This window comes from Sus scrofa, chromosome 6, assembly GCF_000003025.6.
Source record: "Sus scrofa isolate TJ Tabasco breed Duroc chromosome 6, Sscrofa11.1, whole genome shotgun sequence".
NCBI classification, from domain to species: domain Eukaryota; kingdom Metazoa; phylum Chordata; class Mammalia; order Artiodactyla; family Suidae; genus Sus; species Sus scrofa.
The window spans coordinates 87,875,023-87,889,488 of NC_010448.4; the positions used below are offsets into that span (position 1 = coordinate 87,875,023).

The 14,466-nt window shown below is 43.4% G+C and overlaps 2 protein-coding genes across 3 annotated transcripts in view; one reads left to right on the plus strand and one right to left on the minus strand.

Annotated features, from left to right (window-relative positions):
- The window catches only part of SNRNP40 (small nuclear ribonucleoprotein U5 subunit 40), a 40,730-nt gene extending 36,129 nt beyond the window's left edge, over nucleotides 1–4,601 (minus strand). Inside the window, exons 1-2 of the mRNA XM_003356266.4 lie at nucleotides 4,375–4,601; nucleotides 1,512–1,641 (exon numbers count right to left, since the gene is read on the minus strand). Coding sequence (XP_003356314.1) covers nucleotides 1,512–1,641; nucleotides 4,375–4,518 — 274 coding nt within the window. The 5' untranslated portion in view covers nucleotides 4,519–4,601. The remainder of the gene's footprint in view (nucleotides 1–1,511; nucleotides 1,642–4,374) is intronic.
- ZCCHC17 (zinc finger CCHC-type containing 17) overlaps nucleotides 4,705–14,466 on the plus strand; it is a 63,131-nt gene continuing 53,369 nt past the window's right edge. The window contains exons 1-2 of one of the 2 annotated variants that reach the window (XM_021095768.1): nucleotides 4,705–4,839; nucleotides 13,765–13,885. In XM_021095768.1, coding sequence (XP_020951427.1) covers nucleotides 13,820–13,885 — 66 coding nt within the window. In that variant the 5' untranslated portion in view covers nucleotides 4,705–4,839; nucleotides 13,765–13,819. Of the gene's footprint in view, nucleotides 4,840–5,804; nucleotides 5,906–13,764; nucleotides 13,886–14,466 lie in introns of those variants that run through there. The other variant, XM_021095769.1, reaches the window with a different exon arrangement.

Here is a 14,466-nt window from a genome sequence, read left to right on the forward strand (position 1 = left end):
ATGGTTATTTTTCTGCTAGTAAAACTGTTCCTAGTTTGTTTGATGAAACTAAGCATACTGGTAATTAAAGTATGCTCTGCAAGGATCCCTAAGCCTTCCAGATACTTGGCCACCACTAAGTTTAAGGAATATATTACCAGAACACCTAAAACAGAAAGACAGTGAAGACATCATCCATCCTGAGGCACAGTTATAAGCAAAAAACCAAAGGACTCATTTCATCTCACAATGTGGCAAATGATGCCAGACGGGGAAAAAGTCAGGTGCTTCTGACTTCTTTCACCCTTTTCTCATGACTTTCCCAATGTGATTTTTGTTCCCACTTATTCCCCCCCAAATGGGTATTCCTGACTAGTAGCTGAGAAGCTGGTAGCAGGTCCTAATGATGGACAGGTAGGTGATCTGAGTTGCCACTTTTTTTTTTCTCTTTAGGGCTGAACCCGCAGCATATGGAAGTTTCCAGGCTAGGGGTCGAATCAGAGTTACAGCTGCCAGCCTACACCACAGCAATGCCAGATTCAAGCTGCATCTCGACCTACACCACAGCTCATGGTAACGCAGGATCCTTAAACTACTGAGTGAGGCCAGGAATTGAACCTGCATCCTCATGGATACTAGTTGGGTTCATTACTGCTGAGCCACAGTGGACACTCCATGAGTTGCCACTTTAGGATCCCCTCCTTCCTTCTCAAGTGCTAAGATCTAAGGAAATGTATCACGAGGAAAGCCTCTGGGGGGAAAAAAAGTTACTGCTCTCTTCTTTACTCCCATTAGCCTGTTAAGCCCAGATCTTCAGTCTTGCTAAATCAGCTGGAGATTTGTCTCCATAAGGAAAATATTCTTAAACTAGAGCAACTCACTTACCAATGGGTAACGTAATTCCTTCTATATTTACAACATGGACTCTGAGTTCTACAGCCAAAAATCATTCAACATTTTCATGACTATATTTTATTTAAAAATTTTTTTTCCCTTTGTCTTTTCTCTCCTTTTAGGGCCACACCTGCGGCACATGGAGGTTCCCAGGCTAGGGGTCCAATCGGAGCTGTTGCTGCCAGCCTATGCCAGAGCCACAGCAACACCAGATCCAAGCCACATCTGTGACCTACACCACAGCTCAGGGCAACGCCGGATCCTTAACCCACTGAATGAGGCCAGGGATCGAACCTGCAACCTCATGGTTCCCAGTTGGACTCGCTTCCACTGCGCCACGATGGGAACTCCTCATGACTCTATTTTAGCATGATAGCCACAAAGTTTGTTAAGGACCAACTCAGACTGATACCTTCTACGGCAATGATGATTTAAAAAAATAAATCACTGGAATTCCCTTGTGGCACAGAGAACTAAGGATCCGGTGTTGTCACTGCAGCATCTTGGGTTGCTGCTGTGGCATGGGTTCTATCCTTGGCCTGGGAACTTCCACATGCTGAGAGTGCAGCCCAAATCAAAAACAAACCACCACTATTTGGCAGAGAGCAATTACTCCAGATTCATGAACTATGCCTTACATATCAGTCGGTCAAATCCTGCAGATGCTAAGGTGGATCCATTGGGGTGAAACTTGCAGCAATACACTTCCCCTTCATGTCCTGAGAGAAGCATGATTGGGGCTTGAAGGGAGGAACATCTTGGAGGCCCCTAAATAAAAGAAGAGAGGGTACAGGGTAGTCACTATATATAGGCTAGGGGGACTGAAAAATGGGGGTAATGGGGAGTACAAGGAAAAGACAATGGAAACAATGATTGAGTATATTTTTCCTGATTTAGATAATGGCAACTCTTCTCACATAACTTACGTCTCTAATTAGATTCTCTTCTTCTGAAGTTTCCAGGGTCTGTTTGTTATGCTAACTCTCCTCCTCCCTCACTGCGCTCCTACTTTTGATTGCTCAAACATGTTAAACTCATTTCTGCCTCAGGATCTCTTATACTTGTAGCTGAACCCGCAGGAACAAGACAGAAACCCCTTCCCCTAGATCTTCCTGTGTGTGACTCCTCTCAAACATTTCTGCTTCAGAAAGTCCTTCCTGGAACACTCAAACTCAAGCAGCACTCTTCCACCTCCCTTCTACATGCTATCAACCTTAGGGATTCTCTCACAGCACTTCATTTTTCTTTTTTTGCTTTTTAGGGCTGCACCCATAGCATACGGAGGTTCCCAGGCTAGAGGTCTAATGGGAGCTACAGCTGCCGGCCTATGCCAGAACCACAGCAACGCCAGATCCTTAACCCACTGAGTGAGGCCAGGGATCAAACCCGCAACCTCATGATTCCTAGTCGAATTCGTTTCTGCTGCACCACAACGGCAACACCTCTCACAGCACTTCTCTAACTACCTGAAATTACCTTCCTCATTACTTGTTTACAGTGTCTCCCCTACTGTGCCACTAGAAAAGCTCTGTGACCACAGGAACCCTATAGAGTCATTCAACAGTCTTCCCAGTTTCTAGTTCATTTAATGAATGAATGATTGAATTGAGCTTCCCAACAACCTTGCAGGGTACAAGGTTACTAAGGAAAGTAGTCTTGTTTACGGTTTTAGCCACTAAGCCTAGGCTTGGGCAATTCACAGAAACTTGAGCTGATATTCTTACTTGTCAGATGGAAGAACAAATACACTGGCATTCTCTTCATGGCTCAGTGGTTAACAAGCCTGACTAGGAACCATGAGGATATGGGTTCAATCTGTGGCCTAGCTCAGTGGGTTAAGGATCCGGCGTTGCCGTGAGCTGTGGTGTAGGTCGCAGACACAGCTCAGATCCTGAGTTGCTGTGGCTGTGGCGTAGGCCAACAGCTGTAGCTCTGGTTTGACCCCTAGCCTGGGAACTTCCATATGCCATGGGTGCTGTCCTAAAGAAAAAAAACCAAAAGAACAAATACACTATTAATAATTCCTAAATCTCATCAGTAGTTTCCAGCTTATTCATTTACTCAAAAAATACTATGTGTCAGGCACTGTTCTAGACATTGAGAAAACAGTGTTGAACAAAATAAACAATGTAGGTTGTATTCTAGCAGGAGGGAGGGACAGAAAGGAGGGAGGGATGGCAGAAACAAGTATAAGGTATAGATGGTGGTGGTACGTACCATGGAGAAAACCAAACAGCAATGTGTTAGTGAGTACCCAGGTATGCAATTTAAAACAGGTTGGTCAGGAAAACCTTCATGGAAAAAGCGATATTTGAGCAGAGACTTGGAGGAGCTGAGTGTGTAAACCAGGTGGACATTTGGAAAAAGAACACTCCAGTAGTGGGAAAAGAAAATGCAAAGGCTTTGTGTGTGGTAGGAGCATAGAAGCCAATGTGACTGGAGTAAGGTGAGCAATGGAAAATTGGTAGATCAGAGAGGTCAAGGGAAAGAGGGCAAAAGGTTGTTAGGATTTTAGTTTTACTCTGAGTGAAGCGAAAAGCCATGGCATGTTTTCAGCAGAGGTTAACATGATTTGATGTTTAGAAGGATTCCTCCGGCTGCTGGACTGAGAATAGAATGAGCATCTGAGAAAAGAAACAGGAATGCCATCAGGATCCTACAGCAGGAATACTAGGTGAGAGAATAACAGCTTAGATCAGGAGGTAGTGATGGAGATATTTAGAAGTGGTAACAAATCTGGGTTTATTTTAAGGATGGTGCCAGCAAAGATTTGCTGACAGCCTGATTGAGGAGTTTCAGGAGGGGACATATATTCTTCAGCTAAGCCTAATAGAGCAGAAGGAGAGATGTCATCCATCACTACCTCTATCTTATAAGAACTCTAGTTAAAAGCCTGGATTCTGATTTTAAAATCGGTTTCTATCACTTATTAGAGAAGTTTGTTTCCCCATCTACAAAATGGGACAATTAACAATTCCTACCTCTTAGGCAGTGACCAAGATTAATGGAGTTTTCATATACAAAACACTTAGTACATGGCTCAATAAGTGTTACCTATTCTTCAGTTGTTAATACTAGTGCAGAGAAAGAGTTTTCCCCAAAGCAAGTTGCCCCAAGTCCCAAAGCGAGCTAGTATCGTTCATTTCCTTCCTTTCTTTCTTCCTTCATTCATCCATCCACTCTTTCAACTTTCCTGAACGTTTATTCTATGCTGGATCCCTGGAAGATTTAGGATGCGAAAGCCCGGGGCCCAGTTTTAAGATCCCTCACTAATTCTAACGCCCCCTCACAGGGCCATCGAGACGCTGAAACGTCAAACGGGGAAACGTAGCATCGCAGGGTGTTGACCGCTTTAACAGGTTTTTCTGCTCTAACTCCCTGGTGTGAGTCCCGTTCCGCCCCCGCAGTGCAGGGAAAGGGCCGGTACGGGATCTCACGGTGGAGCACTGAGGAGACAGGAAGATGAGCTGAGGGCCGAAGGCCATCTGCTCGTTTACTCACCGCTTGCAGCAAAGCTCCCGGCGCCGCCTGCTGCTGCCCGGCTCCCGGGCCCGACCCCGCCGCTCCCAAAAGCAATTCATGCCGCTGCCGCTTGACTGGGACCAGAGGCAACTCTGGGCCCTTGCGCTTCTGCTGTTCTATCATGGCGGCAACCGCTCTCCTCAGGCCGCCACTGACCGCGCCGACACCCTCAGGGAGCGCACGATTGGCTCCGACTTAGTCTTTCCCTTAGAACTTCCGGCTTGGAGAAACCAATCGGCTTCCAATACTCCCCTCTGCACCGCCCCCTGGGGAGTCTCCAGTTATTGGGCAACTCATTCTGATGTCACTAGAGTACGATTCCAGGATTGGTGGAACGAGCTGGAGTCCCGCCTCGGCGCGCTGGGTCTTGTGGGTGGAAGCGCGCTGACTGGGTTCTGGCGTTTCGCGCAATGCTGCGGCGGGGAGACCTGACGCTAACTCCGAGTAAGTGTTGGGGGTGGGTGGCTGCGGAATCTGGAGGCGGCGCCTCCGTTGTGTGGTCTGAAGCTGGCCTCTCTCAGCCCAGGGTTGATCGCAGAGGGCAGAGGGGGCCCCTGAGTTCCTAGCTCTTGGTGTATGGTGGCCTGGGTTCCCTTTCTAGGTTGGAGCAGAGCAGTGGGGTCTCTGCGCCTGCCTGGGGCCCTCGACGGCTGCTTTCTTTAACAAGCGCCTTCTGTGTCGAGCCCTGTGCCAGGTGCTCCTTGGGAGAAAAGGTCAGTTTCCCAGCCTCCACCAGGGTCGTCTCAGACTTTGGAGGCCGACTTCTTTCTGCCGTGATACTGCAGCCTTTTACCAGCGCCTGCTCTGTGCCCCTGAGAGAGAGAGAGGGAGAGAGAGAGAGAGATGAAGGAAATGTCCGACTCTTGGTCTCCAGAGCACAGTCTTGGCTGAGAAATTCAGACTCATACTTGTGAAGTAGGTTTTCTCCTTAATCGTTCAACTGATATTTATGGTGCAAAGCTTTGAGGAGACATTGTGAACCAAACATGGTCCCTGACCTCAGGGCTTTGAGTCCGATGGGAAAAACAGATGCTCAACAATGATCTTTATAGGGAATGCAAAGTAAGTGCTGCCAGGGAAAGGTACCTGGTGTTTTGAGTGCCAGAAATAAGCCGGAAGACTTGTCTAACAAAAAGATGCCTGAACCTATGCCTGAAGGAAGAATTCTAATTAGTTGGGGGAAGAGAGGAGGGCAGAATATTCCATATAGAACAGCATGTGCAGAGGCCCAATGGCAAATGAGAGGAAAATGACTAAAAGGTACAAAGAGGCCAGTGTTGCCAGGACAAAGAGAATAAAGGGGAGTGTGGTACAAGATGAAGCTGGAGGCAAGTGGAAGCCAGACTGTGTAGGAATTTGTAGCTTTTCTTTAAGACTGATGGGAAATCACTGAGGTTTTATTTTGTATTTTGCAGTGGAGAAGGTGGTGTGATGGAGGAGGCAGCTTGGTCCTTCTGGCTCAGTAGTTTGAATAGATTGGAGGGGAGATAAATGCAAATAGACCGCTGAGGTGAGAGTTGTTAGCAATGAAGACTATAGAGTGTTGGTGGAACTGAGAGGTAGATATTTTCTAGACTCCTTTGCACCTAAGATGAGAATTGAATTGGAAGGGAAAGGAGGAGGGTGAGAGGCATCCTCCTTTGCTGGCAAATACCATAGTAGAGGCAGTGGGTTTCTTAGTCACCAGCTTTTTGGTGTTGTGACTTTCTGCAATGATGGCCATAACTTTTTTTTTTGGTCTCTTTTTTAGGGCCTCACCCAAGGCATATGGAGGTTTCCAGGCTAGGGGTCAAATCAGAGCTATAGCTGCTGGCCTATGCCACAGCAACGTTGGATCCAAGCCAAGTCTGCGATCTACACCACAGCTCACGGCAAGACCAGATCCTTAACCCACTAACTGACTGAGGTCAGGGATGGAACCTACGTCCTCATGGATACTAGTTGGGTTCATTAACGCTGAGCCATGACAACCCTCTGTTAGGTGGGTTAGGAATTGTTCCTCGGAAGTTCTACCAGTTCTTACCATAGCTCTTTCAGTAATTTTGTAAGTCACATAATACCTGCCGGTAAATCCATTTCTGCTTAACCCTAGCTAGAATGGGTTCTGATATCTGCAGCTGTACTCCATAAGGGTAGGGATATTGCCAGTTAGGTGGGCTATAAAGAGGGAGCATTAAAGGGAAATTAGGTTATTGTTTGAATGGTGGACTGTGGAGTCTAAGCTGGATAGGGAGGAAAATGAAGAAAAAGGAGAGGGCTGCTAGATTGGAAGAAAATAAATGTCAATAGATTGGGGTTCTATTGAGGTCAAAGAACAGTATTCTCAGCTAGAGGACTTCCGTTTATCCTTAAAGGCCCACCCAGTTGTCACCTTTTAATGCTCCTAGTTTTCTTAATACTTTGAACCTAATCACTGTTTTAGCACTGATCATCCAGCATTGTAATTGGTCTTTGAGGACAGGGACTATGTTGAGAAGGCTGGTTTAGTGACAAGTGGGTGTGGCTCTTGGACTGGCCTAAGATTTATCTCTTTCTAGCTATGAGTTTTGGACAAGTTACTTTGTTCCTTTAAAAAAAAGATACCTACTTTGTAGAACTATTTGAAGGATCGAAAGGTTTATAAAGTGCCTTGTACAGATATATATAACATTTATATTAATGACATTTATGTAAATGCCAGTAAATGTGCTGAATTGATAACAATTTAAAATAGAGTAAAATTAAGTAGTTCAGTATTTCAGTAGATGGTTATAAATTTCTGTGTGCTTTGTACTGTGCTTAGCACTGGAGATTTGAAGGATATGGTGATGTGGGCATGCTGGGAAGAATTTCACAGTCTAGAAAGAAAAAATGCTCATAAATAAGATTTGAATCCCATCTCCATCGGTCATGTTTGTAATAGTTTTGTAATCTTGAGCAAGATTAACTTAGCTTCTCTTGTGTCTTAGTTTCCTCATCTGTAAAATAGCAATAATAATTGCCTATCTTGTAGGGAGGTCAGAAAGGGAGTTAAATTAGTTAAGACAAGTGAAGCTTTTAGGTTGATGGCAAATAGGAAGCACTCAAATATTAGCTATTATTTTTAGATGATTTGGGAGGGACTTTAGAGATTATTGACTGAAAGACCAGTGTGGGGCAGTAGAGTAAGTACTGGTCTTTTGGTCCGGTACCAATAGGGCTAAAACTGTAAACAGCCCTTGTCAAGTCACTTGACCCCTGTTAGCCTCATTTTCAATTAAGAGTAATGGGCTGAATGATCTCCATAATTGAATTGCTTTCAGCTTTCACTGTTTATGAATCTATCTTTGTTTTTCCTTGCTTTTTACTCTTTTTCCTGCTTTTGACATTTTGCTCAACAGATCCACAACCAGAGTTCAAAATGGAAGAAGTATCCGTCTAAGATAGTCACTCTAGAGATTTGGTGAAAAGAAGGAAGATTGGGCAGCCAGTTTGGCTTTTCTTCTTCTTCTTCTTCTTTTTTAGGGCCTCATCATTATCTGGAAGTTCCCAGACTAGGAGTTGAATCAGAGCTACAGCTGCTGGCCTACACCACAGCCACAGCAACTCAAGATCCGAGCCCTGTCTGTGACTTACACCACAGCTCCTGGCAACGCCAGATCCTTAACCCACCAAGCAAGGCCAGGAATCAAACCCCAGTCCTCGTGGATGCTAGTTGGGTTCGTTGCCGATGAGCTGCGACGGAAACTCCCAGTTTGGCATTTGAGTTTCCCATCTTAGGACCTAGGCAGCTTATTGTGTAGAACTCAATTCTTTCTCCTATATTTAGATCAGAATGCTTTTTCTTCTTTCTCTACTTGTGTTTGCCATATAGTAAGGCTTTATTCACTCATTCAAGAAAACTCTGGGTATCCACTCTATATAGGCACTGGGGACAAAATCAAATGAGGACTGGTCCTTCATTACATGTTTGAATGAATAAATCCAGACTCTACTCAGACCAGCTTCCATGAATGGTGCCCTTCTGATCACCCTTTATTGGAATCGCACATTTTGGGACCTAGTTAGGGTTAGAACTATACTCTTCAAAATTTGGAGGTGGACTGTGAATTCTTTTTGAGGCAGTGTAGAATAGTGGTTAAGAGTTCAGGCTCTGTCATTATTCTGTCTTTGCTGTATCCCAGTATTTTGCTTTTCAATTGATTCTTCTCCATTCTTATACATAGCTTAAAAATAAATTAAAATCCCTTTAATTCTCAAGAGTTCTATCCAGTTATTACCGTTAAGTAACAACAACAGTAAATCTAAGTCTTAAACTTAAAAACAGCAAAAAATCTTAGCCAGATCAGTAAGTTGACACACGAAATGAAGTTCCAAAGGGGCTATATAGTATCTTTCCAATTTAATACTGTTCTATGAACTTCTCATTGCTTGAGGGAAGGAGAAGAGGATGTGGTTATTTTTTTTTTCCAATTGCAGGCACATTAAAAAAAAATCACAAAATTAGGGAGATACAATACAAATAACACTTTTCTTTTTTTCTTTTTTGGCTGCCCCAAAGCATGTGGAGTTCCTGGGCCAGGGATCAGATCTGAGCTGCAGCCATGGCAATACAGAATCCTTTGACCCACTGTGCCAGGCCAGGGGTTGAACCAGGTCCTGACACTGCAGAGCTATCTCCAATGCCATTGCGTCACAGTGGTAACTCCACAATTCACCCCCCCTTTTTTTGTCTTTTTTAAGGCCATACCTGTGGCATATGAAAGTTCCCAGGCTAAGGATCAAATCAGAGCTGCAGCTGCCGGCCTATGCCACAGCAGCTCGTGATCTGAGCCTCGTCTTCAACCTACACCACAGCTCATGGCAACGCTGGATGCCTAACCCACTGGGCAACCCACTGAGTGAGGCCAGGGATCGAACCCAAGTCCTTATGGATACTAGTTGGGTTTGTAAACTGCTGAGCCATGGCAGGAACTCCCACAAGTAATATTTTTTAATGAATCATTTGAGAATTAAGTTGCTGACCTCATTCCCCATATGAATAGTTTTGCTACAAACAAGGACATTCTTCTGTATAACCATAATATAACTTCTGAAGTCAGAAAGTTAGTATTGTATAACTACCCCTTATCCTCAGGTCCTTCTCTTCTGTGCTCAGGGACCGAATCCCCATTCTGGATTACCCTGTGTGTGTACCCTGGTCACCCTGCTTCTTCCCACACTGAGTTCTCCTTTGCACATTTCCTCCTCACCCAGCATAGGCTTTGACCTCACTTTGGATCACCATTCCCCTGCCACACCTCCCATTCCCACTCCTACACTGTACCTACCTCTGTCCTTTGTTTTGGGAAGGAGGTAGCTAGTGCATTTTACATATCTACTACATATTACAGTTGTTTAAAACATTCAAGTAAAATGAAACACTTGAGGAAGATTTTCTGTTTTTAGAACTATTGCAAGGTATTTCCAAACGGTGTACCTCAATCCTTATCAGTTTACTTGCTCTTTTAAGTCTATAGGTGTGGTCCTATTGAACTAGACTATATCTGGATGTTTCATAAACTTATTAAAAGCAGCAGGGATGCTTTTTCCAAATGAAATGTTACACAGAAGCTTAATAGGTAAACCAGAGCAAAGCAGAATATGCTGTTAAAAGTAGGCCCTTCTCCTCTAACCTGCACTTCGCCTTGTCACCATGACCCACCCCAAACCTGGGAGGGCAAGAGTGAATCAGCAATAATCAGCCTCTGCCTAATTACCGAGGAGAAACTTCTAGTTTTCCAACTGCATGAGGGGGGGGGGGCCTCTAAATCTGATTTCTTTGGGATTGTGCTCCCTCACCTTTGGTTTAGAGGCTCTCCTCTGGTTGGTTGGCTGGCCAAGGGGCCTACTTCTTGGACCTTCTTGACTCTATGGTCCCTAGATATTTCAGAACTGACTTTTTAAAAATAAACTTGAGTTAACTGAGAATCTTCTGGATGACCACCATTTCTCCTTAGGTATGTTTTTTCCTAGATATTTTATTAAGGAAACAATTCTAAGTGAAATTGTTTTCTTAATTTTTCTTTCTGGTAGTTCATTGTTAGTGTATAGAAATGCAGCAAATTTCGCATATTATTTTGTATTTATATTGTATCCTTCAACTTTACCAAATTCATTACTGAGCTCTAATAGTGTTTTGGTGGCATCTTTAGAATTTTCTATGTATATCGTCAACTGCAAACAGTGACAGTTCTTTCTTTCCAATTTGGATTCCTGTTGAACAGCCACCATAACCCTAGGTTTTTACGGAATATCATTAAAAAAAATTAAATACCATTATGGGAGTTCCCGTCGTGGCGCAGTGGTTAACGAATCCGACTAGGAACCATGAGGTTGCGGGTTCGGTCCCTGCCCTTACTCAGTGGGTTAACGATCCGGCGTTGCCGTGAGCTGTGGTGTAGGTTGCAGACGCGGCTCGGATCCGGCGTTGCTGTGGCTCTGGCGTAGGCCGGTGGCTACAGCTCCGATTGGACCCCTAGCCTGGGAACCTCCATATGCCGCGGGAGCGGCCCAAGAAATAGCAACAACAACAAAAAGACAAAAGACAAAAAAAAAAAAAAAATTAAATACCATTATGGGAGTTCCCGTCGTGGCGCAGTGGTTAACGAATCCGACTAGGAACCATGAGGTTGCGGGTTCGGTCCCTGCCCTTGCTCAGTGGGTTAACGATCCGGCGTTGCTGTGAGCTGTGGTGTAGGTTGCAGACGCGGCTCGGATCCCGAGTTGCTGTGGCTCTGGCGTAGGCCGGCAGCTACAGCTCCGATTCCACCCCTAGCCTGGGAACTTCCATATGCCGTGGGAATGGCCCAAGAAATGGCAAAAAGACAAAAAAAAAAAAAAAAAACCATTTTAAAAAACAGCAATCTTTTATAATCCGGAAATTGTTAGCCTGTTACTGTTGTATAACAGGATGTTTCTCAAAAACCCATGCCAGTTTTCCACTTGAAGAATTGCATAGGGTTTCTACAGAAGAAGCAAATAGAGCTTTAAACTTAGCTGTTTATAGTCTTATCACAGCAGATATCTATAAGAAATAACTTAAGATTATATTGCTTTTTCCCTGATCTTTGTTCAAAGAAGAATAGCTCATAGACTAAGTTGTTTGAGCTTAATTTAGATGTCTTAGCTGCTGGTGCCTCTGTGGATTCTGTACCTCACTGGTGCTAAAAGAGTGAGGCCACTGGCCTAAGGTTAATAACCTTTGTTCTAGGATATGAGGTGAGAAATGCTGGGCAGAGGGAAGAGAAGGACTAGAGATGAGACTGCATAGCTGGGAAGTGGAAGAAGCAGAACCCAACCAGGCTGTGAAACCTGGATTGAACCTATTTATCAGCTTTTTCTCAAGAATAAAGGCAAATCTACCTTTATTCTACCTGTGTGCTATTAATAAATAAAACCCACCTCTGGCTGACCTAAACAGAAAAGGGCAAGTTTATCGTAAGGATGCATGGTTGTCTTACGGAACTCAAGGACAGGAATGTTCGTAGGCCCAGGGATGATACTAGGGTTTGGAAGGCTGACAGAATTTTCTTTCATTTCTGTTTTAAGGAAAGCAGTTCAGTTAATGGATGGTCATTGTAAATCAGGAAGACTTTCCAAAAATGGCACCTCAAATAAATCATCTGAAAGTAAGGGAATACACTCAAGGTCGAGGAGAGGAGAAGGTATTTGCTTATAAAAACCCAAGGAAATGGAGGTCCCTCTGTGGCTCAGCAGGTTAAGAACCTGACTAGTATCCATGAGAATGCTGGTTAGATCCCTAGCCTCAATCAGTGGGTTAAGGATCTGGCATTGCTGCAAGCTATGGCGTAGGCCAGCAGCTGCAGCTCTGATTCTACCCCTACTTCCAGGAACTTCCATATGCTGCAGGTGTGGCTCTAAAAAGAAAAAAAGAAAAAAGCCCCAAGGAAAATAGAATTTCAGGATTATACTGATGTTGAGTATAACTGGGAGGAAAAAGAGGACTGGGGACAGTACCATTAGATTTATCTTTATGTAACAGTGATTTATCCAGCAGAATGAAGGGGCATGGTTAAGAGCCGTTAGAGTGCTAGTTTTCCTTTTTAAAATGAGAAGGCTGGGCAAGAGTACCTCTTAGGTCCCTAACAACTCCAAAGCTATAAGACTCGCTACTCTGGCAGCATCAGCATCACCTGGGAGCTTTTCAGAGTTTCTGGCACCACCCTAGACTTACTGAATTGCAATCTGCATTTTAACATGTTTAATAAATAGTTAAATAAATTTGATGCATCCAGCAATAGATTATGATATAAACATTAAAAAAATGTGTTTGTATATGAATCGCTAAAATACAGTAAGAAAATGGATGTTAATGTATTAATTAATGGCTTCATTACTCCATTAAAAAACCCACTTGTACATATAAAAAAATCAGAAAGTGTATAAACCAAATTGAAATAAAGATGATTTTCTTTTCTTTTATTTTTTGCTTTTTAGGGCCACACCATGGTATATGGAGGTTCCCAGGCTAGGAGTTGAATCAGAGCTGCAGCCACTGGCCTACACCACAGCCACAGCAAAGCCAGATCCTTGATGTGTCTATGAGGTACATCATAGCTTATGGCAATGCCAGATCCTTAACCCACTGAGTGAGGCCAGGGATTGAGCCCGTGTCCTCATGGGTCCTAATCAGGCTTGTTAACCTCTGAGCCACGAAGGGAACTCCCTTCTTTTCCTTATTAATGTATTATCTGAATTTTTTAAATGAGCATTCATATTTTTAATTTTGTTAGTGAAAAAGGTAAGCTCTGCTCTCTTTTTGAAGTCATTTCAGATTTAACACCCACAGTGGTTAAAAGCATGGACTCTGTCAGCTAGAATTTAACTCCTCCATTTTCTGGCTTGTTGATATAGGCCCATTAAATTGGCCTCTGGAAGCCTTGGTTTTCTCATCTATATAATATGATAATTAATAAAACCTACATCTTGAGAGTTTTGAGGATTAAATGAGATATTGTGTGTCCAGTGCTTTGCACAGTACTTGGACATAGTAAGTGCTTGATAGATGTTAGCTCGTATTACCATTAGTATTCCTTTTTTTAAGATCCATTCTCACACACACACACACACACACACAGCCCAAAAGCCTTTCCTTGGCAAAAGAATAGCAATGACAGCAATTAAAAAACAGAACAGGCTAATGGCTTTGGGCAAGTATCAAATTGTAAAGAAATAAGATCAAAGTTACCAAAACTCCCCACTAATACAGTGAACAAAAGAGATTTGGATATAAGTGCACGATATTAAATCTAGTGGTTACCCTGAGAGACAATCTGTGATTAGGCAGCACACATTTCTTCTTTATTGCAGATCTTGCTCTAATTGTTGCCTATTTTATCTTTGTGACAGGACACTTGAATTAACTTTAGCAGAAGAGAAATGGAGGAACCATAGAACATTAAGGATGAATTCGGGAAGACCTGAGACCATGGAGAACTTGCCTGCTCTCTACACTATTTTCCAAGGAGAGGTATATTCTTTTGCTTCTGAAAACCTTCCGTTTATATTAAGCATAGATTGAGGGTGAAAAGCAGCAGGGTTTGGAGCTCCTGTCCACTTGAGAATGTCTTGAAGGACTAGTAGAACATGTACCTTCTCTAAGCACCCTACTTCTAACTACATACTTGATATCTTCATCTGGATACTTCAAAGCATCTCTAATCTATGTTTTAAACTGAATTTTTAATTTTCTCACCAAATATCTTCTTCTGGTTTTTCCCATCTCAGCAAAATATCCATTCACTTACCTATGCTAGTAATCTGGGCATCATCCTTGATTTGATCTTGTTTTCTTCTGTCTACAGTCCATCAGCAAGTCCTATCATTCCTACCTCCCAAATATGTCTCTGGTGTCTGTATTTCTTTATCCCCTTTATCTGGTGTCTATTTTCTTGACACCCCATTAGTATAAACTTGCCCTTCCTGAGCTCCCTACTTCTTTTGTAGTCCCCCTCCAATCTCTTTTTCCGCATTGCAGCCAGAATAACATTTTATAAACAGGTTGGACCAAGCTACTTTCTTGAAGCTCTTCTATGCTTCTGATTGTACTTG